This window comes from Giraffa tippelskirchi, chromosome 13 (genome assembly GCF_054371585.1).
Source record: "Giraffa tippelskirchi isolate mGirTip1 chromosome 13, T2T-mGirTip1v1.2.pri, whole genome shotgun sequence".
Taxonomy (NCBI): Eukaryota; Metazoa; Chordata; class Mammalia; order Artiodactyla; family Giraffidae; genus Giraffa; species Giraffa tippelskirchi.
In genome coordinates this window covers 41644706-41670331 of record NC_137287.1, presented here as the reverse complement: position 1 = coordinate 41670331, position 25626 = coordinate 41644706, and the positions used below count along the sequence as shown (strand labels likewise).

Below are 25626 nucleotides of genomic sequence, written 5' to 3'. Positions count from 1 at the left end.
GATCATCTCCAGGATCCATGCTACTTTGTGGTTTTCCCTTCTCCCGGAAGCCTCAACTCACAGGAAGGCAGAGGGAAAGCTTCAACTATCAATGCCTGCCCAATGACACGGAAAACTGAAGACGACTTTTCAAAATGAATTTGGTGACTTCCTGCCAAGTTGAACAATTCTGTGGTGCAGATCACAAAATCAAGCTCACTGTAACCTTTTTCTAACCAACTCTTGCCTCAACTTCACTATTTCCGTCAATATCACTCACAATCACCAGGCCTGCAGCCTTCCCGGTATCTCTGATCACTTCGGCCCTTTGGGGCCTCTGGAAAGCTACACGCCCACAAGTGTGGCTCCTTGCTCCTGGAAACCTCCCATCCTTTCCCTTCTAGTCGTGGGGCCCACACTCACACGAGACCTCAACTGAGGCCGCATCTTTATGGCATCCTTCCTAGCTTGAACCTCCTTCCCTTCACAGACCTTACACACTACCCTCAGCCTGTTACTTATTAAGCGCTGTTTGCAGCTAGTCCAGCCTCTACTCAAATCATAACTTTTCACTTTTTAAAACATTAGGTCTTCTGTTCTGTTCTCACTGACTCAGGCCCATACTCACTCTCATATCCCGGAAACCCTGAGCAATCCTTCTGCCTCGGCGAGGATACTCGCTAGCTGTGTCTCTCCTTCCAGTAACTGGGCCTTCTCGGTCATCTCAAAACCCCGGCAGAAGTCTCAGCTCTGCTTATCCACATCCCACCCACGGGCAGGGGCTCAGGGCCAGCCCAGCTTCTCACACAGGCTTTCCCCATCCTTCAGCCCACCCGCCCACCTCCGCTCCACAGAGCTGTGTCTGGCCTCACACACTGCCTTCCTGTTGACTCCAACACTTTCCTCCCCACCCCGCCCCCGCCCCTGCCAAAGTCAGAACAGCTGGTAAGGAAGACCAGCTGCTTCTTAGCCACCTGATCCTGCCCAGACCACCAGACTTCCAGAACCTCACAGAACTGTTGTTGCTGTGACACATGAGAATTTACATGAAGGCGATTCATTCATCTCACATGCATAAAAAGACCATCCAGGTAGAGGATTTGGATATCCTTCTAATACTGGCCAAGAGCAGTTATTTCCCATCATTCACAACCCTGCAGCGGCTAAGTCTCAGTATACGTTAATTAAATGTCAGACAAGGAAGAAAGCACTTTGATTGGGGTACTTTTCCTCATATCCTCCATTTAGACACTCGGGAGCTTCTCTGATACAAATTTTGGATGACCGCAGAAATGTGGGGGTGGGAGGGAAAGGAGACAGTTGTTCCAGGCAAATCTAATGACAACGGCGCCGGTCTTAGGAGTGAGGCTTGGAAACCAAGCCACAGTCAGCAGTAGGCACTGAGGGGGCACACTGCCAGTAAGCCATCAGTGGGCAGCAGGGAACAGGCGAACTGGGGTGTGGGATACGAGCAGGGTCCACGGTTGGGGGGAGCGGGGAGCACGTGGACAAAAAATGCTTCAGACCATCACTCTGGCTACCCTCCTTCCCAACGTGCATGCCCATGCCAACGGCGAGCACCGCCAGGGGCGCACGGTAAAATCACTTCCAGCCAGAAACCAGGGCACCTCTGATAACGCCGGCCCAGCCCGCACCGATCCCGCCAGCTCCGGGCCTCACCAGTGGAGATTTCTTGCGCGAAAGCCAGCGAGATGAGCAGCAGAGGCAGCCCACGGCGATGCACGTGACCATCTTGTCCCCGGCCAGCTCCAGCCGCAGCCCCTTAAACTTGGGCTCCGAGGGCTCCCTCAGCAGGAAGTCCGAGAAGCCACACTCGGTGGCAAGGTGGGCAATGGCCATGGCTGCGGCGCGCCGGGCTCTGCCCGGCGGGTTCGCGAGGCCGGCCTGGGGACGGCCGGCGTCGGGAAGGCCTTGCGGCGCCTTCGCCCGTCACCAGCCCCGCCCGCGGGTTTCGCTTTCCCTTTGCCGGCTCCCCGGTGGCTCCCACATTCCGCCGGTCTTTGTACCGTGATGCGCCGCAGCCGTCTTCTCCGGGCGCCTGGCCTGGCGGGTCCCGGGGCTGCACCGCGGGCACGGGAGCCCGGGTTGCGCCCGTTCTTCCACCGCCGGCCGGGGCGCAGCCACCCCGGCAGGTCCCCGGGCTCCGCGCCACCGCCGCGCGCCCGAGGGCGGGAGTCCGCGGCCGAACAAAGCGCGAGTCCTGCCGCCGCCCCGCGCGCTCTCTCGGAACCTCGGAGGAGCGCGAGCGCCAAGGGGGCGCGGCGTTTCCGGGAGGCGCGGGGCGCGGCGGGCGAGGCAGCGCCGGACAGCCCTGGGATCCACCCCCGAAGGAGGCGTCCCGGCGAGCGGCACCTCGGCGAGTCTCGCGCCCCTCCTACCCTCATCCCCTCCTCTTCCGGGCGCCGGGAAGTTTGAAGTTTCGAAAGTGACCTGTCGCCTTATGGACCGGACGGCCCCCCTCACCACCAGTATTTCTGCATGGCGGGATCAGGTCAGAAGGCGGTGCAAAGGCCTCAGAGAGCAACGGGCGCCATAAAAGGCGATCGTGGGGGTTAGACCGAGCGAACGTGGGAGGGGGGAGCTGGACTTGCGGAGGAACACTGCGGGTCAGGGAGGCGCGGGCTCGGGGTGGTGAGCCTGCGCCTGACTCGGTCTCAAGCGTCTGTGCTTCGCCTCCCGCTTTGCCCGCAGGAGCCTCGGTCTGGGATGCTGAGAGACAGTCAAGAGACGCTGTGATCAGCAACATTTGGAGCTGCTGGCAGGACCTTTGAACAGGAGGGCTCCTTGGGCCGGGGCTGCCTTCGCTGCTCTTTGTACACGGGCAGGTCCGTGCAGGCAAGCCTCTTCTGTGTGTACATCTCCACCCCGCCCTGCCCTCGGAGCCCTCGTCCCATGGCCTGCACGACTCTCCGCTTAGGGGACTCATGGGACCAGGACAGCACGATGGCCAGGACCACAACTCTCATCTCCTCTCGGCATGAACTCCAGTCTTCCCCATCTTGCTCAAAGCAGTGCCATCCGCCCATGCGCCCAAACCAGACACCTGGACTGCCCTGTGTAACAGTACCGTCTCTCCCTGCTGCCTTAACCCATTTCCAAATTCTCTGGCTTCCTGCTCCTAAATATTGAACATCTGATCATTTTCCTCTACCTGCGCTGCCATCCCTCTGCTAACCACCTACAGGTAGGCCCTGCAGGCCCCCAAGCCCTTCTCCCCAGCAGCTGCCAAAGGGAGCTTGTAAAAGCTCCAGTCTTATCCTATCACTCCCCTACTTCAAGTGTACCTGGTTTTTAGGATAAAATTCAAATTGTTTAGCATGGCCACTGCCTGCCTTACCAGTTTCACTACTTTCCCTTCAGTTCTTCAACTTAGCCAGCTCTTGCCTCCTCCAGACCTTCACCTGCCCCAAAACACTTCCACACTTCCACAGTTTGCCTGGCCTGTTCTGCTGGGTTCCCTGGAGAGTCTTCCTTGTGAACACTAAACAGGATTAGGCCCCTTTGTAAAATATTCTTATGATACTAGCTGTGGGCCTTGGGAAAGTTACATGCCCCCTCTGTACCTCAGTGTTTTCATCTGTAAGGTGATTCTACTGCTTAGGATTGAGGTAAAGATCGAAAGAGTTAATATACATAAGGTGCCCAGGACATTGCCTGGTGACTGATGAGTGCTGTGTACATGTTATCCATTACTGTTCCCCTCTATTTGTCCTTCTTCATGAAGATCACAATTACAGTTCAACAAGTATGTGTTTAAGTCATTGATTTAGTGTTTGTCTCCCCCTTTATAGCTATAAGGTGCATGTAGGGATTAAATAACACATCCTCCCCTAAATCCTCCCTTCCCCCTCTCCTTACTCCGGTGTCATTTGTTAGAAGGAAGCCAAAGCAGCTGTGGGCCTCATAGCTATGGTTCCAAAACTCTTGTTTTGTTTGTTAGAGACCCTTGACATTTGGATATGAAATCTTTTGTGACCAAAATAGTCAAAGTCAAGAGAGTTAAGCCCACTACATGGCCTTTTCTGTTTATATATTCATTCATTCACCTAAGTAATGTTTGCTGAACAACTATTGTGTATCTGCACTGTGGTCTGTGCTGGGGTGCAGCAGTGAGCAAAACAGGTCTGAGGTCCTTGTTTCCATGGAGCCCAGATTTCAAGGAGACAGACAAAAGTCAGACTAACAGGTGAGATGGATATGTCCCAGGATAAGGGCAACTAAAGAAAATAATGGAAACTGGAAATAACTTGGGAGGGGAACACTTTAGAGAAGGCAGTCTGGGGAGCTTACATCTGAACTAGGAAAGAAGGTGAGGGTGCTGGAAAGAAAGAGCATTCCAGGCACAGAAAGCAGTGTGTGCAAAGGTCCTGAGGCAGGAAGGAACGAGCAGGGCACAGGAACTGATAAAAGCTGAAACAGGAGTCAGAGGTAAGGCTGGAGATATGGACATGATGGGCAGCCGAATCAGTCTGAGTTTTATAGATGAAGGTAAGGAGTTTGGATATTATTAAAAGTGAAACCAAAAGACAGTAAAGGAAACTCACCAGGTTGTGTGGTGATCGGATTTGGAAGAACACTGCTGCGGCTGTGTGGACTGTGGTTAGAGGGACAGAAGTGACCTGGAGAGGCTGGTTAGGGACTGCCACCATGATCTGCTTGAGCAGGATCAGTACTCTGTAGCCCAGAAAGAAATACATTTTGAGTTTATTAGCATAAAGATGATTTTCAGATCTGGGAAGATGAGTGACATAACCTATGGAGGGGGTATAACAAACTACCGCTGACTTGGTGGCACACGTTTATCTTTATCTCCTTGTCTGCACCGGGTCCTCACGGCAGCGCAGCAGGCCTCTCTAGTTGCACGTTTCAGGCATAGTTACCCCTCAGTATGTAGGATCTTAGTTCCCCACTCAGGGATCGAACGTAAGTCCCCTGCATTGGAAGGCGGATTCTTAACCACCGGACCACCAGGGAAGTCCCACATTTATCTTTTAACAGTTCTGGAAACCTGAAGTTCGAAATCAGTTTCACTGCAATAAAGTCAAGGTGCCAGCAGGCCTCCAGAGGCTCTAGGGCAGAATCCAATCCTTTGCCTTTTCCAGCCTTGAGAAAGCATTCCTACATCTCCAAAGCCAGCAGCATAGCATCTTCCCTCATGTGTCCCATATCTCCCTCGTCTTTTTTTTTATAAAAACACCATGCTTGCATGCATACTCAGTCACTCTTTTGTGTCCAACTCTTCCCAATCCCATGGACTGTGGCCCATCAGGCTCCTCTGTCCATGGGATTTCCCAGGCAAGAATGCTGGAGTGGGTTGCCACATTTCCTCTTTCAGGGGATCTTCCTGATCCCAAGGATCAAATCCATGTCTCTTGCATCAGCAGGCAGATTCTTTACCACTGTGCCACCTGGGAAGCCCCATAAGAACACTGTGGTTACATTTAGGGCCAATCTGGGTAATTCAACGTAAACTTCTCATCTCAAGATTTGTTAACAATCATAGCTGCAAAGTCTTTTTGCTGTACACGATAACATTCATAGGTTCAGGGAGTGGCACCTGGAATCTTTGGCGATGTTATTCAGCCTGCCCCGGAGAGCCGAACGAAAAAAAGGGCCCAGTTGAAGTCGGGAGGCATGCTAAGATGTAACTCAGAGGGGGGAGAAGGAACTCGCAAGAGACTGAAAGGAAATAGCTGCTGAGGAAGAAGGAAGGTTGGCAGGCCATGTTATGGAGCCAGGGAACTAGAGGGTATCCAGAAGGAAGGAGGTGCCAAGTGTTACTGAGAGGTTAAGTAAGATAAAGACCGGGAAGAGGCCACAGAATGTGGAATCGTTTCCATTATCATTATTATAGTCGTGATGGTTTTGATAACAGCAGACTGGGGCGCAGAGTTGGGCAGGGCCCTCTGGAAGGGAAACCATTGGAACGGGTGGAGGCATGCATCGGGTGAGGAGACAGAGACAAGTGTGGACAGCACTTTCAGTTCTGCTATCAAGGGAACAGAGGACCTGGGTTGGAGCAGGTTATGGAGTTAAAGATAAAAAAAAAAAAGGCATGTAACTTTGCTTCTTGTAGCAAACAGTGCACAGGCTATTTATATTTCAAGGGAGAAGGCCAGGGGAGCTGGCTAAAGCCTCCAAAAAAGTCATTTGGTCAAATTTTATCAGCAGATACTGATTTAGACATTTTCAGGGACACCCCAGAAAGTTCTTTTTCCTGGAACCACTAAGGGAAACGCCTTCCATAACAGAGATGAAAAATCAGTACCATTCCAGTTAGATGTCTGAGGCAGTGTAACTCTTTCCTGAAACTGTCCATCTATAGAGACTTTGATGGTAAGGAAGCACTGTCTAATCTAAGAATTATGAAAGATGGAAAACAAAGGTATCTTTCAGAGGGTCTTCGCACTTCGACGAGCTCATTCAGAGAACAGACTGGGTCTGCTTTCTGAGTCATGCCCACTCTTCCTTTTCTATTTTATACCTGAGGATTATTCACAGCCCCTTTGAAAATAAAGAAAGAAAAGCACATTGCTTTGAATGTGTTCCAGAGGATCGGAGCCTGACCCGGGAAGCGGGAAGCGGCGACAGGGTCCTCGGGGAGCAGTGCCGAGGATGCCGGGGTCACAGGGCGTCGGTGGGGAGCGCGCAGGACTGCACCTCCTGGTACGCCGCCCGCGGCCTCGCGGAGCACAGCCTGAGCGCGAGGACCAGGGGGAGGAGGCCGAGGACGAAGAGGATGACCAAGGCTGCTCTGGCTCCTCTGGGATCCAGACTCTGGCCAAAGAAGTAGAGCTGCTCCTTGCCGGGTTCTGTGCAAAAGAAAAGGGCCGCTTTCCCTGCGGAGTGAATCCTGACCATTGACCACAGGGTCGGGGCGGGTATCCTTACCGTTAGAGGGCTCGGATCCGGATGCGCCTCCAGAAGGAGACTTGGTGGAGTATGGAATCCTGTTGTTTGGACAAAGAAGACAATGTGATGGTTTATAAACAACAGAAGCAGATTCTTGCACTACATGAGTTGTTTCCAGAGTTAAGTCATTTCACCAACAAAGACTTGATCCTATCAGTATCTGTAAGTCTGTGTTGGATAGTCACTATGCCTATTTCATGCCAGTATACATGCTGTTCTTACCCCATCCACCCTGCAAGTTTCTGCTCACCTGTTAAGATATCCACCCGTGGAACCTGGGTTCATGTCCCCCAACCTGTTAATCATTGCCTCCTGCTGCTGTCACTGAACCCTGTACCCTGGCACTTTATCTTGGCATATATCATAGTCTACTACAGTTACGTGTCTGTCTCTCTTACTTGACTTTGAGCTCCTTGGAGGCCCTCATGCTTCCTGTTTGCAAGGTCTGCAGGAAGCCTGGTATTATCAGCTGGCATCACAGACAGAAAACAGTACCTATGTTTCTAAAGACTGTGTGGGTCGTCTCCATGCCAGCATGAATATGGTCAGACACATGACAATGTAACAACCACGTCCCTGGGTGATCTGCAAACAGTTCAGTGGTTTGCAATGTCCCGGGGAAGAGGTCATATACATCTTCTCGGTAAGATTTACCCATCTGCAGGTAGAAGGAAATAATAAAGAGCAGAAATCAATTAAATGAATAGAAACATAATAAAGATAAAGAAACCAAAAGCTTGTTCTTTGAACAAATCAGTAAAATTGATGAACTGTATGGAAACCAACCTGGGATGGTCCCCAGTGACCCCTGTCTTCTGGCACTCATTACCTCGGTAGTCCCCTCTCACACTACTGACTGATGGTTGGTCCTCAAAGCTACCAGCGTATGGCAGAAGCAAATGGCATTCTGCTTCCCTTTCTCTCTCTCCCCCACTGGATCGCTTACTCTAGGGAAGCCAGCGCCCATGTCATGGTGACGAACTGAAGCCTCTGGTCCATAGTCCTGTGAGTGAGCTTGGAAATGGATCCTCCAGCTGCTGTCAAACCTGATGACTGTAGCTCCAGCTGGCATCTTGATTGTACCCTCACAAGAGATGCTGAATCAGAATCAACTAACTAAACTCTTTCCAGCCTAACCCAGAGAGATTGTGAGATAATAAGAGTGTGTTGCTTTAGGGCACTACACCTTAGGGCGAATTTGTTATGCAGCAAAACTCTAGACAGACTGACAAAAAAAAAAAACAACAAACCACAGATTACAAATATCGGAGATGAAGGGAGTCTATCACTAAGACTTTATAGACATTAAAAAGGATAGTAAAGGAATGTTAGGAACAACTATCCATGAATTCTACAACTTTGGAGATTTACAGATGGCAGATGCTAGAAAAGCATATGAAAAGATATTCAATATCATTAGCCATTAGGAAAATGCAAATGAAAAACAATGAGATACCAATATATATACTGAGTTGGCCAAAAAATTCATTCAGGTTTCATAAGATGGTATGGAAAAACGTGAATGAACCTTGTGGTCAACCCAATGCTTAAATGGATGGCTAAGAAAAAATAAGAATGAAAGATAGCAAGTGCTTGTGTGGATGTGGAAAAGTGGTACCCTCAGAGATTTCTGGTAGGAGAGAAAAGCATACTGTCTCTCTGAAACAAAGTTTGGCAGTTTTCTTGAAGTTAATCATATATGTACCACATGGCCTGGTGGTTCAGTGGTAAAGAATCCACCTGCCAATGCAGAAGACATGAGCTCGATCCCTGGGTCAGGAAGATCCCCTGGAGAAAGAAATGGCAACCCACTCAAGTGTTCTTGCCTGGAGAATTCCATGGACAGAGGAGTCTTGCAGGCTACAGTCCACGAGGTTGCAAAGAGTCGAATACAACTTAGCAACTTAACAACAACAATTAGCAATCTACCCCCTCGGTATTTTCTCAAGGGAAAGGAAAACTTAGGTTCACATGAACGCATATTCACAAATGTTTATAATGACTTTATTTTTAATAATCCCAAACTGGAAACAACCCTAAAGTCCCTAAATAGGGGCACAAATAAACAAACTGCAATACATTCATACAATGAAATACTGTTCAACAATGGAACGGAACAACCTGCTGATACAACATGGTGGATGCACTTCAAATGCTGATACAAAATGAAACAAGCCAGATTAATAATGCTACAGACTGTATGATTTCATTTATAAGACACTTCAGAAAAGGCAAAACTATAGAGACAAAAACAGATTAGTGGTGCCAGGGGTTAAACATGGGAAAGGAGCTGACTCTAGAAGGTATAAAGGGACGTTTTAGGGGTTGACGGAGGTGTTCTGTATCATGATTAGGGTTCGTTACAGCACTGTATGTGCTTATCACAACAGAAGTGTATACTAAACACGGTGAATTTTGTTGTTGTTGTTTAGTCACTAAGTTATGTTCAACTCTTTGCAACCCCATGGACTGTGGCCACCCAGGCTCCTCTGTCCATGGGATTTCCCAGGCAAGAATATTGGAGAGGGTTACCATTTCTTTTTCCAGGGGATCTTCCCAATCCAGAGAACAAAGCCATGTCTCCTGCGTTGGCAGCTGGGTTCTTTACTGCTGAGGCACCAGCGAAGCCCCAGGGTGCATTCTACTCAGTGTAGATTATACCTTAGTTTGAAATATTTATGTATATGTATATAATAATTGTATATGTATCTAAAATAATTTTTTTTAATTTTACTAAATTTTATATATTTTAATATAACTTTTTAAATGTGGATTAAAACAGCCAAGTTCTGAAAAGCGTCACAGGCATTTAATATATGAAACTTAAGTTAATATAATCACTGTAGGTTAGTATTTCTATCTTAAACTGTGTTGAATAAATATACTGAGGGGAGAGGATATTAGATGTTTCATTAGTTACTATTTATTTCCGTGTAACTGGAAAAGGAGCCGTGCAGGTTTTCCTTGCAGATTCGACATGATTATTCTTTTCTATTCTACTTCCTTGTAGACGGCACAGCACCTGAGATGACAGACATTTGGACCTTATCCCAGGGATTCTGATTCATCAGGTCTGGGGTGGAGCCTGGCAATCCGTTTCTTAAACCGCTCCACAGGTGATTCACCACTTAGATGGTACAGCTCGATGCTTGCAAGGCAGGAAGCCACACGTAGTAGAGCCCAGTCCACTAGGACAAAAGTCAAGGTAACGTTTCGGACCCAAGACAAAGCTTGAAATATCTCCTTCACTAGAGAGGGCTATTCTGTTGGCTAATCACATAGAAAAGAAACAGGAGAGGGAAAGGGAAAGAAAAAAGAGAAAAGAAAAAAAAGGAAAAGGGACAAAATACTGTGGATGCTTTCATTTGCGATATTAACAGCATACTCCAGAGTGGTTGGAATTATCCCCATATTAACTGATGAGAAAACTCTCATCTGAAGCTCAGAGAGTTTTGTTTTGTTTTTTAAAAAAAGCACAATAAAATACATATTAAGAAATATTTGTCAGGGGAAGGACATAATCATATTTCTCTGTTCCATTCTCTAGCATTCACTACCACCTCTGTGGCTTGTGAAAGCCTTATTGCCAAATAACTCTACTTTCATAATGGAAATTGAATCTGTTAATTCAATGTCTTCCCCAGAGCATTTCTCTTACATGTACCTTGAAAAGAAAGCTCTCAGCATGATAATGAATGGTGTGTATGTCCACTTCGTCTCCTGCTCCTAACAGCTGGTCGTTGTATCTTCATTCATGACAAGTCCATGGAGGTTCCCAAAAACCTTCCCATTAATAGCTAAGAAGGTAAAAGAAAACAGCCTCTCCTGAGTGATGATTACTTAATGTGGTTTTAGAAACGATTCAAGAAGACCTTTATGTCACCAACATTTTCATTTGCCTGATAAAAATGTAACCATCCCACTCACACTTACCAATGGCCCCACTATGCTAGACCCAAAATTCAGATTAGTAAGAAATCTTTATAAAAGAGAGCCAGAAAAGAGAAATAGCAGTTTGTTTTTAAAAGCTGTCCTTTTCATTATAGGAGACTGGAATGCAAAAGTAGGAAGTCAAGAAACACCTGGCGTAACAGGCAGGTTTGGCCTTGGAGTACAGAATGAAGCAGGGCAAAAGCTAATAGAGTTTTGCCACGAGAACGCACTGGTCATAGCAAACACCCTCTTCCAACAACGCAAGAGAAGACTCTACACGTGGACATCACCAGATGGTCAACACCGAAATCAGATTGATTATATTCTTTGCAGCCAAAGATGGAGAAGCTCTATACAGTCAGCAAAAACAAGACCAGGAGCAGATTGTGGCTCAGATCATGAACTGCTTATTGCCAAATTCAGACTTAAATTGAAGAAAGTAGGGAAAACCACTAGACCATTCAGGTATGACCCAGATCAAATCCCTTATGAGTATACAGTGGAAGTGACAAATAGAGTTAAGGGACTAGACCTGATAGACAGAGTGCCTGATGAACTATGGACAGAGGTTCGTGACACTGTACAGGAGACAGGGATCAAGACAATCCCCATGGAAAAGAAATGCAAAAAAGCAAAATGGCTGTCTGAGGAGGCCTTACAGATAGCTGGGAAGAGAAGAGAAGCGAAAAGCAAAGGAGAAAGGAAAGATATTCTCATCTGAATGCAGAGTTCCAAAGAATAGCAAGGAGAGATAAGAAAGCCTTCCTCAGCGATCAGTGCAAACAAATAGAGGAAAACAACAGATTGGGAAAGACTAGAGACCTCTTCAAGAAAATTAGAGATACCAAAGGAACATTTCATGCAAAGATAGGCTCGATAAAGGACAGAAATGGTATGGACCTAACAGAAGCAGAAGATATTAAGAAGAGGTGGCAAGAATACACAGAAGAACTGTACAAAAAAGATCTTCACGACCCAGATAATCACGATGGTGTGATCACTCACCTAGAGCCAGACATCCTGGAATGTGAAGTCAAGTGGGCCTTAGAAAGCATCACTACGAACAAAGCTAGTGGAGGTGATGGAATTCCAGTTGAGCTATTTCAAATCCTCAAAGGTGATGCTGTGAAAGTGCTGCACTCGATATGCCAGCAAATTTGGAAAACTCAGCAGTGGCCACAGGACTGGAAAAGGTCAGTTTTCGTTCCAATCCCAAAGAAAGGCAATGCCAAAGAATGCTCAAACTACCGCACAATTGCACTCATCTCACATGCTAGCAAAGTAATGCTCAAAATTCTCCAAGCCAGGCTTCAGCAATATGTGAACCGTGAACTTCCAGATGTTCAAGCTGGTTTTAGAAAAGGCAGAGGAACCAGAGATCAAATTGCCAATATCCGCTGGATCATCGAAAAAGCAAGAGAGTTCCAGAAAAACATCTATTTCTGCTTTATTGACTATGCCAAAGCCTTTGACTGTGTGGATCACAATAAACTGTGGAAAATTCTGAAAGAGATGGGAATACCAGACCATCTGACCTGTCTCTTGAGAAACCTGTATGCAGGTCAGGAAGCAACAGTTAGAACTGGACATGGAACAACAGACTGGTTCCAAATAGGAAAAGGAGTACGTCAAGGCTGTATATTGTCACCCTGCTTATTTAACTTATATGCAGAGTACATCATGAGAAACGCTGGGCTGGAAGAAACACAAGCTGGAATCAAGATTGCCGGGAGAAATATCAATAACCTCAGATATGCGGATGACACCACCCTTATGGCAGAAAGTGAAGAAGAACTAAAGAGCCTCTTGATGAAGGTGAAGGAGGAGAGTGAAAAAGTTGGCTTAAAGCTCAACGTTCAGAAAACTAAGATCATGGCATCTGGTCCCATCACTCCATGGGAAATAGATGGGGAAACAGTGGAAACAGTGTCAGACTTTACTTTTTTGGGCTCCAGAATCACTGCTGATGGTGACTGCAGCCATGAAATTAAAAGACGCTTACTCCTTGGAAGGAAGGTTATGGCCAACCTAGATAGCATGTTTAAAAGCAGAGACATTACTTTGCCTACAAAAGTCCGTCTAGTCAAGGCTATGGTTTTTCCAGTGGTCATGTATGGATGTGAGAGTTGGACGGTGAAGAAAGCTGAGCGCCGCAGAATTGATGCTTTTGAACTGTGGTGTTGGAGAAGACTCTTGAGAGTCCCTTGGACTGCAAGGAGATCCAATCAATCCATCCTAACAGAGATCAATCCTGGGTGTTCATTGGAAGGTTTGATGTTGAAGCTGAAGCTCCAATACTTTGGCCACCTCATGCGAAGGGTTGACTCATTGGAAAAGACCCTAATGCTGGGTAGGATTGGGGGCGGGAGGAGAAGGGGACGACAGAGGATGAGATGGTTGGATGGCATCACCGACTCGATGAACATGGGTTTGGGTGGACTCCGGGAGTTGGTGATGGACAGAGAGGCCTGGCGTGCTGCAATTCATGGGGTCGCAGAGAGTCGGACACGACTGAGCGACTGAACTGAACTGAACTGAACATGTTGGTTGGTTGGTTGTTTACTTGAAATATTCTTTTTATGGAGCGGATTACAGACTCGTGTGGGGTCACCAGATTTACACCATTCTACAGCTGACTGAACGCAAGCATGGAGAATCAAGTTTATATAAATCAAAACTGAATCAATTAAAAGGTTCAATTAATATTTCATTTTCTGAGAACTAGCTTGGGACAAATTTCTAAACTTGGCTAAATTGCCAAAAGAAGGAAAGGTTCCCGCAGGCCTGAGCCCATGATCTAACAATGACCAAAGCAAGCTCAAGCTAGGCTGACATGATGGGGACTTTCACTCATCTGTTTTCTATGAGCCTTTTATTCTGTGCATCATGACACAACCAAACGAGTTCCATTCATTAAAAGGAGAGAGCCTAGGAAACTGCGTAGAGGGAGGCAAAATTGTAGGGGAGAGAGGAGCTGAATCAGAAATCAGGTTGCTATATTCTACTCAATGTTAGCAATTAACTAGCTTTCTTATCTTGGGCAAGACCTATCTTTTTGCACACTGTTGGTCAAAAGTACATCTTGGGAAGAGAGTGTAGACATGTCAATTAGAACACATTACTTCCACTTAAAAAACACGAAGTACCTTAAATTTCAAAGAATTAATCAACATAGACACATTGAAACAGAAATTTGGTGATAGTGTTTCATGTTCCAGACACAGTTAAACCAGGCCCTTAAATTTGATCAAGTACAGGTTATCCTGTATTCTTATAGAAATATACCAATAAGTGATCATTCATTTCCTAGGAATTACTTTACAGTCTTATAGTTTAGCGATCCCAGCATTCAGAGATACAGCTGCCTAAACAGATGGTCTGAAACCTCACTAGACCTTGCTGGCAGCCAGTCAGTGGCTTGGCTGGTTCCCTCTGAAGGAAAGCTTTGGAGGACTGTCTTCTGCCAAGGTGCCCTTGGCAATGGAGAAGGGCTCAGAGAACGAGGCTGGGACCTTCCACAGATTTCTATGGGCTTATCTCAACAAGGGTCTCCTTTTTAAACCTCTGATATACCATGCATTTTGTTGCTTTCCTCAAAATCATCAGAGAGCTTAAAATCTCGTGGATCTCTATTAAGATACTTCTTAATATTGTCATCCAAATACCAGGATTCATTCTCATTAAATACCAAAAACAAGGGAGCAAATTCATAATCAACGTCGCTTCTTCTTCCCTTTTCATTCAACACTCCTTCCCTGCATGTAATCAGAGGACCCACCAAACCACTGTATGTATCCTGAAAGAAAAATAACCTGAATTAGAAGAGCCTTTAAATAATTTAATAACACAGATTAGTTGCTTGTAAGACTCATTGCAAAAAGACTAAAAGACAATTGACCGTGAAGTAAGTACTAAGAAACCCTGAAGAATCAGGGCGATCTTTGCTAAAATTTAAGATTATTTCTAAAAATTTGCTGAGAGGGAGCTTTATGAGGGCTGAGGCTGTGTCCTTTACTCATTGTTGAGTCTCCAGATCCTGGCTGTCTACTACATAGAAGGTGTGCAATAAATATTTGTTGAATAAATAAATGCTTATTTCTATTTTCCTGTGTGTTTTTCAAGTGAGACTATATTCTTTAATTGAAGTATAGTGGATTTACAATGTTGTATTAGTTTCAGATGTACAACAAAATGATTCAGTTATGCATATATATATATATATATATATATATATATATTCTTTTACGGATTCTTTTCCATTATCAGTTACTACAAGATATTGACTATAGTTCCCTGTGCTATACAATAAGTCCTTGTGGTTTATCTATTCTGTACGTGGTGGTGGTGTGTGCTCAGTCGTATCCAACTCTGTGACCCCATGGACTGTAGTCCACCAGCCTCCCCTGTCCATGGGATTTTCCAGGCAAGAGTACTGGAGTGGGTTGCCAATTCCTTCTCTAATTTTGTATGCAGTGTGTATCTATTAATCCCAAACTCCTAATTTATCCCCCACACCTCGTTTTTCCTCTTTGGTAACCATAGATTTGTTTTCTATGTCTGTAAGCATATTTTGTTTTGTAAATAAGTTCATTTGTATCATTTTTTTAGATTCCACATATAAGTGATCTCATACAATATTTGTCTTTCTCTGTCTGACTGACTTCACTTAGTGTAGTCATCTCTAGTTCCACCTATGTTGCTGCAAATGGTATTATTTCATTTTTTAATGGCTGAGTAATATTCAGACATTGAGTGTGTGTGTGTGTATATATACACACACACACACAACATGTTCTTTATCCATTCATCTGTCAGTGGACATTTAGGTTGCTTCCCTGTTTTGTTTATTGTAAATAGTGCTGCTATGAACATTGCACGTATCTTTTTGAATTATGGTTTTCTCTGGGTTATATGCCCAGAAATAGGATCACTGGATCATATGCTAACTCTGTTTTTAGTTTTTTAAGAAACCCTCATCCTGTTCTCCACAGTGGCTGCACCAATTCACATTCCCACCAACAGTGTAGGAGGGTTTCTTTTCTCCACACCCTCTCCAGCATTTATTATTTGTAGACTTTTTGATGATGGCCATTCTGACCAGTGTGAAGTGATACCCAAGTGGGATTGTATTTATAACTATATACAAATGCTTATATTCCATTTTCTATGGATAAAGGTTTCTTGGGAACTGATATGAGCCCATGAATGATTTTCATATCAAGTTGTTCAGCCCTGAGCTTTCTTTTGAACTCCCACATTTCCATCTGCCTATTTAGATACCACCTGGATGTGCCTCCTGCAACAATTCAATCTGCTAATAAGCCTTTCTAAGGTGAATTTTAGTATTTCCCTCAAATCATTTCCTTCTCCTGAATTCTCTATTTCTGTTAGTAGCACTATGATATTCCCTGTTACTTTGGTCAGAAAACGTGATTATCAGTGTTTAATTCCTCATTTTCCTCACTTTGTCCCATGTTGTGCGTGCGTGTATGCTCAGTCGCTAAGTGATGTTGGACTCTTTGCAGCCCTATGGACTCTAGCCTGCCTGGCTCCTCTGTCCACGGAATTTTCCAGGCAAGTGGGTTTTACTGGAGTGGGTTGCCATTTCCTCCGCCAGGGGCCGTCCCATCTCATTTGCTATCAAATGTTACATTTTTTTTCCCCTTCACAACGTCTCTCCATTCTGTGACTTTCTCTTCATCCTGTCCACCATCCTTCTAGTGTCAGATCGTTTTGTTTCCTGGCCCCACCCTGCAGCCTGTGGGATATTATCTCCCGGACCAGGGATCGAACCTGTCCTACAAAACTCACCAGATTCAGAATTGTGATATAATTATGGATGTGCACATGCATTATTTCCCCCAAAGATGATAAATTCCTTCAAGACAAGAATATTTTCAGCCCTCATACTACTTGGTGAGGACATTTGCACATCACAACGGCTCAATAAATATTTGTTGGGATGCACAAAGCAATCAACAAAAAATATGGACTTCCCATGATTCTACTTTATTTTTTGTTGTTTTTTTTCAAGTGTCTGGTATGTTTCTCCTGAATTCTTGTGCTGTCCAGTATACCTCAAAGACACTAATTATACCAGATATGACCTCAGGTGAGACTTCAGTTAGGATATATAATTCAAGACTAGATGTTTTATACGTACATGTCTGACTCAAGTTCAATATTGAATCTTTGCCTTTAATTTCTTTTTTTTTTTTTTATTATTATTTTTTTAAATAAATTTATTTATTTTAGTTGGGGGCTAATTACTTTACAATATTGTAATAGTTTTTGCCATACATTGACATGAATCAGCCATGGGTTTACATGTGTTCCCCTTCCTGGACCCCCCACCCACCTCCCTCCCCATCCCATCCTTCTGGATCATCCCATTGCCCCGGCCCTGAGCCCTTGTCACATGCATCGAACATGGAATGGTGTTCTGTTTCACATATGATAATATACATGTTTCAATGCTATTCTCCCAGAACGTCCCACCCTCACCTTCTCCCTCAGAGTCCATAAAATTGTTCCATGCATCTGTGTCTCTTATTCTGTCTCGCATATAGGGTTATCGTTACCATCTTTCAAATTCCATATATATGCATTAGTATACTGTATTGTTGTTTTTCTTTCTGGCTTACTTCACTCTGTATAATGGGCTCCAGTTTCATCCATCTCAGTAGAACCGATTCAAATGTATTTTTTTTAATGGCTGAGTAATATTCCATTGTGTATGCCTTTAATTTCTTTTTTTTTTTTTTTTTTTCCGGTGTTTCCAAGTGTCTCCCCTTTATTGTTTTTTAAGACAGATTTTATATTTTATATAGAAACAAATGTATAGAGTCATACCAATTCAGCTTAAGGGACATACCGATTCAGCTTAAGGGACATACCAACTTAGCTTAATGGGTATATCTTAATGGGCCTATCAAGTTAGCTCAGTGGGCCAGCAGTTTCGACCCCCATCGAAGCCGTTTGCATGTCTTTAGTTACAAAAAGCCTCATTTTGTTTACATCATCTTCTGGCCTGGTGGCCTGCTAACCCCTTGTGACTCTCTATTGATAAAGGTTAATCAATCAGAACACTTTTGTATAGGGCACATCAGGAAAGAATTCATCAACAGGAAGTTTTAAGGTAAAACCTGTTTTTGGTAATTTACTCTATGCCTTGAACTTAACAGAAAAGAATGTAGTTCCATAAAGTCAAAGAACAGCAAGCTGAAGTTCAGCTCTAACTAAGAATCATCAGTTAAATCAACAATTGTCTTATTATTTGTATTAAAGCTAAACTTCTAGTTATATAAATCCCTAACTATTATGCTTTCATTACATAGGCTAAATACGTTAAGAGTAAAAACATAGTGAGTAAATATAGATTAAGTGACAGTTTCACAAAGCAATATTTCTTATATTTCCTAACAAGCCCTTTTTTCCTGCAAAGGGTTTTTTTTTTTTTTTTCTTATAAATTTATTTATTTTAGTTGGGGGCTAATTACTTTACAATATTGTAATAGCTTTTGCCATACATTGACATGAATCAGCCATGGGTTTACATGTGTTCCCCTTCCTGGACCCCCCACCCACCTCCCTCCCCATCCCATCCTTCTGGATCATCCCATTGCCCCGGCCCTGAGCCCTTGTCACATGCATCGAACATGGAATGGTGTTCTGTTTCACATATGATAATATACATGTTTCAATGCTATTCTCCCAGAACGTCCCACCCTCACCTTCTCCCTCAGAGTCCATAAAATTGTTCCATGCATCTGTGTCTCTTATTCTGTCTCGCATATAGGGTTATCGTTACCATTTTTCAAATTCCATATATATGCATTAGTATACTGTATTGTTGTTTTTCTTTCTGGCTTACTTCACTCTGTATAATGGGCTCCAGTTTCATCCATCTCAGTAGAACCGATTCAAATGTATTTTTTTAATGGCTGAGTAATATTCCATTGTGTATGCCTTTAATTTCTAAGTGAAGTTAGCCTATTTATCATTCAAATAGTTTGCAGTTTCAGTTACTAAGTTTTTGTGGAGTGTGCTTTCTTTCCTGAGCCCTGATGGTACTGGTAAGGCTTTTAAAAATGGGCAACACCATAAACCATGTTAAAGATTAAAATGTATATTATTTTTTGGTTATCTAATTTACATATCTTCTCTTGCTTCAAACTTCCTTATAAGTTCTAAATTTAGTAATTTGAGATCTTATTTTTTTCCCCTACACTTTAGACCAACGGCCAGCAAACTTTGTTTTTGTAAAGTGCCACATAGCAAGTGGCTTCCCTCATAGCTCTGCTGGTAAAGAATCCGCCTGCAATGCGGGAGATCTGGGTTCGATCCCTGGGTTGGGAAGATCCCTGGAGAAGGGAAAGGCTACCCACTCCAGAATTCTGGCTTGGAGCATTCCACGGACTGTATAGTCCATGGGGTCGCAAAGAGTCAGACACAACTGAGCAATTTTCACTTCACTTCACTTCATATAGCAAGAATTTTTTACTTTGTGGACCATACCATTTCCATCACAGCTATTCAACTTCATTGTCAATAATGCAAACAAATGGGCATGGCCATAGTTTGAGACCCCTGCTTGAAACCAATACACCTCTTCGTATATACCCACCATAATTGTGATAACTTGAATGGTCAACTGAAAACCATATCCCTTTGAGCATTTTGGCAGCTCTCTCTACCTTACCTTCACAAAGTTTACTGTTGAATAGTAAACCCATGGAATATAATTTGGGTCAGATGGCCCTGGACCAGACCTTTTAGGGACATTCCATCTGTAGGTTTTTATTTCTCCTGAAACAAACAAGAAGAAATAGAAAAAAAAAAAATTTTTTTTTTTAATTATGTGATCTCTGTTCCAGACAATTTACCTGAAGAAATGCAAACAGATTCTTTGTATAGTTTGATTAAAGTTACTGCTGGAGAGAATTACCCATTCAATAGAAAAGTTCCTGTTAAACTCATACCTTGACTTTCTGCAGGTTCACCATGACAGATTTTCATTTCAGCCTATAGCCTTCCATCCTAGTTTGACGGGTTTTCTCCTCAAATTTTGTATCTCCTTCCCAAGAGTTATGCTTGAGCACACTTGAGTTGCCGTGGGCCTCAGCCTTGGCTTCTTGTGGAATCACCAGGGAGGTTTGTAAACCCTCACTGCTCAGACCTCATCCCAAACCAATGAAATTAGAATATCTGCAATCTATTATTGGTGTACAAATATATTCCTTAAGCTTCTCAGGCAATTCTAATGTGCAGGCAAGTGAGATCTAGCTGGAACCAGAGAGACTCAGAGAGGCCTAGTTTCAAATCTCAACCCTAATGACTTGTTTCCATTCAACCTTTGACAAGCTACTTTACCTCACTGATCTTTGAAAAGTAAGGGCTTCCCTGGTAGCTCAGATGATAATGAATCTGCCTGCAAATCAGGAGACCTGGGTTTGGTCCCTGGATAGGAAAGATCCCCTGGAGAAGGGAATGGCTACCCACTCCAGACCCATGCCTGGTTTTCACTTAGTTTACCCTTCACAGACCTTTAGTTTCCTTGTTTGTAAAGTGGATTAGTCAACCCAGTTTTCAAACTGTTGTGAGGATTAAATGAAATAAAATATCTAGGAAAGTGCCTCACATTGAGGTCAGTCAATAATTGTTAATTTGTATATATGTGTGCATGCTAAGTCGCTTCAGTTGTGTTCGACTCTGTGCAACCCAATGGACTATAGTCCACCAGGCTCCTCTGTCCATGGCGATTCTCCAGGCAAGAATACCAGAGTGGGTTGCCATGCCCTTCTCCAGGAGATCTTCCTGACCCCGGGATCAAATCCGTATCTCTTATGTCTCCTGCACTGGCAGGCGGGTGCTTTACTGCTAGCACCACCTGGGAAACCCCTAAATGATAGTCATTTAGGGAATAACTAAATGCGATTCGAACCTAAGTCTCCCATGTTTCAGGCAGATTCTTTACCGTCTGAGCCACCATGCAAGAGTTAATTTGCATGTATGCCTGCAACAAATACATGCACTCCCTCTCGTCAGGCCCCGTATCTGTGAATCCCGTGACTGACCCAGAGCCTTGCAGAGGAGCCATATATTACTCATGAGTTATCAAGATAATCACATTGTAAAAGGCTCATTTAAATTACCTCCTTTTGAACTATCTGAGTCCCATCCTCACCCTATCAGTTCAGTTCAGTTCAGTCGCTCAGGCATGTCCAACTCTTTGTGACCCCATGAACTGCAGCACGCCAGGCCTCCCTGCCCATCACCAACTCTGGGAGTTTGCTCATACTCATGTCCATAGAGTTGGTGATGCCATCCAACCATCTCATCCTCTGTCGTCCCCTTCTCCCCCCACCTTCAATCTTTCCCAGCATCAGGGTTTTTTCCAACGAGTCAGTTCTTCCCATCAGGTGGCCAAAGTATTGGAGTTTTAGCTTCAACATCAGTCCTTCCAATGAACACCCAGGACTGATCTCCTTTAGGATGGACTGGTTGGATCTCCTTGCAGTCCAAGGGACTCTCAACAGTCTTCTCCAACACCACGGTTCAAAAGCATCAATTCTTTGGTGCTCAGCTTTATGATCCAACTCTCACATCCATACACGACTACTGAAAAACCACAGCCTTGACTAGACCTTTGTCGGCAAAGGTCTTTGTCTCTGCTTTTTAATATGCTGACTAGGTTGGTCATAGCTTTTCTTCCAAGGAGCAAGCGTCTTTTAATTTCATAGCTGCAGTCACCACCTGCAGTGATTTTGGAGCCCAAGAGAATAAAGTCTTTCACTATTGCCATTGTTTCCCAATCTATTTGCCATGAAGTGACCGGAGTGGATGCCATGATCTTTGTTTTCTGAATGTTGAGCTTTAAGCCAACTTTTTCACTCTCTTCTTGCACTTTCATCAAGAAGCTCTTTAGTTCCTGTTCACTTTCTTCCATAAGGGTGGTGTCATCTGCATATCTGAGGTGATTGATATTTCTCCCGGCAATCTCGATTCCAGCTTGTGCTTCCTCCAGCCCAGCATTTCTCATGACGTACTCTGCATATAAGTTAAATAAGCAGGGTGACAATATACAGCCTTGATGTACTCCTTTCCCAATTTGGAACCAGTACAGTGTTTCATGTTCAGTTCTAACTGTTGTTTCTTAACCTGAATACAGATTCCTCAGGAGGCAGGTAAGGTGGTCTGGTATTCCCATTTCTTCAAGAATTTCCCACAGTTTTGTGTGATCCACACAGTCAAAGGCTTTAGCATAGTCAATAAAGCACAAGTAGATGTTTTTCTGGAACTCTCTTGCTTTTTCTATAACCCAACGGATGTTGGCAATTTGATTTCTGGTTCCTCTGCCTTTTCTAAATCCAGCTTGAACATCTGGAAGTTCACAGTTCACGTATTGCTGAAGCCTGGCTTGGAGAATTTTTAGCATTACTTTCCTAGCTTGTGAGATGAGCGCAGTTGTGTGGTAGTTTGAACATTCTTTGACATTGCCTTTCTTCCGGATTGGAATGAAAACAGACCTTTCCCAGTCCTGTGGCCGCCTCTGAGTTTTCCAAATTTGCTGGCATATTGAGTGCAGCACTTTCACAGCATCATCTTTTAGGATTTGAACTAGCCCAACTGGAATTCCATCACCTCCACTAGCTTTGTTCGTAGTGATGCTTCCTAAGGCCCACTTGACTTCGCACTCCAGGATGTCTGGCTCTAGGTGAGTGATCACACCATCATGGTAATCTGGGTCATGAAGATCTTTTTTGTATAGTTCTTCTGTGTATTCTTGCCACCTCTTCTTAATATCTTCTGCTTCTGTTAGGTCCACACCATTTCTGGAAAAGATCAGTGTTTATTCCAATCTCAAGGAAATCCCAAAGAATGCTCAAACTACCACACAATTGCACTCATCTCACACACTAGCAAAGTAAGGCTCAAAATTCTCCAAGCCAGGCTTCAACAGTACATGAACCGAGAACTTCCAGATGTTCAAGCTGGATTTAGAAAAGGCAGAGGAACCAGAAATCAAACTGCCAACATCCGTTGGATCATCAAAAAAGCAAGAGAGTTCCAGAAAAACAGCTCCTTCTGCTTTATTGACTACGCCCAAGACTTTGACTGTGTAGATCACACCAAACTGTGGAAAATTCTTAAAGAGATGGGAATACCAGACCACCTTACCTGCCTCCTGAGAAATCTGTATTCAGGTCAAGAAGCAACAGTTGGAACTGGACATGGAACAAGACCAGTTCCAAATCAGGAAAGGAGTACATCAAGGCTGTATATTGTCACCCTGCTTATTTAACTTATATGCAGGGTATATCATGCAAAATCCCAGGCTGGATGAAGCACAAGCTAGAATCAAGATTGCCGGGAGGAATATCAGTCACTTCAGATATGCAGATGACACCACCCTTATGACAGAAAGCAAAGAGGAACTAAAGAGCCTCTGGATGAAAGTGAAAGAAGAGAGTCAAAAAGTTGGCTTAAAACTCAACATTCAGAAAACTAAGATCATGGCATCCGGTCCCATCACTTCATGGCAAACAGATGGGGAACAATGGAAATAGTGAAAGACTTTATTTCTTTGGGCTCCAAAATCACTGCAGATGGTGACTGCAGCCATGAAATTAAAAGACACTTGCTCCTTGGAAGGAAAGTTATGACCAACCTAGACAGCATATTAAAAAGCAGAGACATTACTTTGCCAACAAAGGCCCATCTAGTCAAGGCTATGGTTTTTCCAGTGGTCATGCATGGATGTGAGAGTTGGACTATAAAGAAAGCTGAGTGCAGAAGAATTGATGCTTTTGAACTGTGATGCTGGAGAAGACTCTTGAGAGTCCCTTTGCCTGCAAGGGGATCCAACCTGTCCATCCTAAAGGAGATCCGTCCTGGGTGTTCATTGGAAGGACTGATGCTGAAGCTGAAGCTCCAATATTTTGGCCACCTGATGCGAAGAGCTGACTCATTTGAAAAGACCCTGATGTTGGGAAAGATTGAGGGCAGGAGGAGAAGGGGACGACAGAGGATGAGATGGTTGGATGGCATCACCGACTCGATGGACATGAGTTTGGGTAAACTCCGGGAGTTGGTGATGGACAGGGAAGCCTGCCATGCTGCGGTTCATGGGGTTGCAAAGAGTCGGACATGACTGAGCGACTGAAGTGAACTGAACTGAAGTAACCCCAGACTCTCAGTCCATCCGTCTCCCGCCCTGTGCCTTGGTATCCACAAGTCTGTTCTCTATGTCTATGAGTCTGTTTCTGTTTTGTAGATAGATTCCCTTGTGCAATATTTTAGATTCCACATATAAGTGATATCATGTGTGATATAAGTGATAACTGAGTCACTTTGTTACACTTTGGAGATTGGCACAACATTGTAAATCAACTATATACTTCAATTAAAAAAAACAATTAGAGGTCTAGCTCTTTTATAAAGCTTTTCCTAATCATTCCTAATTAAACGTGTCTTCATGGATTTTCTTTCGCTGAAATTTTATCAACCCTCTCAGAAATATTCTTGAAAATCTTCACCACTTAGAATTTCAATATGTATAATCTGTATTATTGCTGAAATGATTCATCTTGTCTCTTTTTTTTCTTCCAAACTAATTTTAAGCATCTTGAGAGAAATGCATGGTTAAGAGCTCAGGTCCTGAGGTCAAACAGGCTCCACCATTACTAATGTCTGTCCTGGCTGAACTCTTTACTCCTCTTTGCTTCAGTCACCTGTTAAATGAACGTAACACTACCAGATTTCATCTATAACACGATGTGCATTTTCACAATTTAGCATATCTGCTGCCAAGATGTATCTTTCCATCAGTGGCATGTTAAAGTTTAATTGGCAGCATTTAAAAAATATATTTATTTGGCCACTTTGGGTCTTAGTTGCAACACACAGGATCTTCGTTGCAGTGCGTGGGCTCCAGAGCTCCAGGGCTCGGTAGTGGCGGTGTGCAGGCTTAGTTACACATGGGGTCTTAGCTCCTCGGTCAGGGATTGAACCAGGTCCCCTGCATTGGGAGGCAGATTCTTAACCACTCAACCACCAGGGAAGTCCTGACAGCGCTATTTTTTCTTTAATAACAAAGTAATGATGGCCATTATAATCAATGGTATCAGGCTCAATGAAATATGTTGATGTCTACCTCCCTGAGTTATTATAAGAATAAATGAGTTTTTAAATTTTTTTCGACATTTAAAAGCTGGCACAAGGTTAACATTCAATATCTGCTAGCTGTTATTATGTCTTAATATCCTTTACGGTCTCTAATAGAGCTCTAGAAACTCCATAAACAGTCATTGGCTGAACAGTAATTTCGTATTGGGGTAATAGATGGAACGTAATGGAGTAATGATGTTACAATGAGCTTTCTAAGACCCTTCAGAGATCAGAAAAGAAAGGAGTTGAGCCTGGAGTACCCATCAGCATGGAGAAGACCTCTGGGTAAGTTACCTGGCTTTGTGACGGGCACTTGGAGCTGCTTCCCACTATCCGCGTCCTCCACGCCCTGGGCGGAGATGGAGTAGGGCCGACTGGCCTTGTTCATAAATATGATCAGGATGGAGTCCCCCACCTCGGCATGAATCATTGGGCCTAAAGGCAAAACACAGGTCTGTGTGCATTATCGTTGCTCTTCTCAACACCGGTGGAATTCATGTGTAGGTAGTATTTGACAAAATAAACAAAGGTCACTCTTGAGAGTCCCTTGGACTGCAAGGAGATCCAACCAGTCCATCCTAAAGGAGATCAGTCCTGGGTGTTCACTGGAAG

The 25626-nt window shown here is 44.2% G+C and overlaps 1 protein-coding gene and 1 long non-coding RNA gene across 2 annotated transcripts in view; one reads left to right on the top strand and one right to left on the bottom strand.

The window, feature by feature from the left end:
* Positions 1-1985: 1985 nt before the first annotated feature.
* LOC145532778 (uncharacterized) lies at positions 1986-5186 on the top strand. The gene is made up of 2 exons (XR_014073529.1): positions 1986-2491; positions 2692-5186. It is a non-coding gene; the product is annotated as an uncharacterized LOC145532778 (long non-coding RNA).
* A 1438-nt stretch (positions 5187-6624) lies between these two features.
* LOC145530932 (ferroxidase HEPHL1-like) overlaps positions 6625-25626 on the bottom strand; it is a 56680-nt gene continuing 37678 nt past the window's right edge. The window contains 8 exon segments of the mRNA XM_081552278.1: positions 6625-6812; positions 6892-6957; positions 7408-7570; positions 10577-10647; positions 10650-10709; positions 14419-14641; positions 19547-19653; positions 25309-25449. Of these exon segments, the coding sequence (XP_081408404.1) occupies positions 6625-6812; positions 6892-6957; positions 7408-7570; positions 10577-10647; positions 10650-10709; positions 14419-14641; positions 19547-19653; positions 25309-25449 (1019 nt within the window).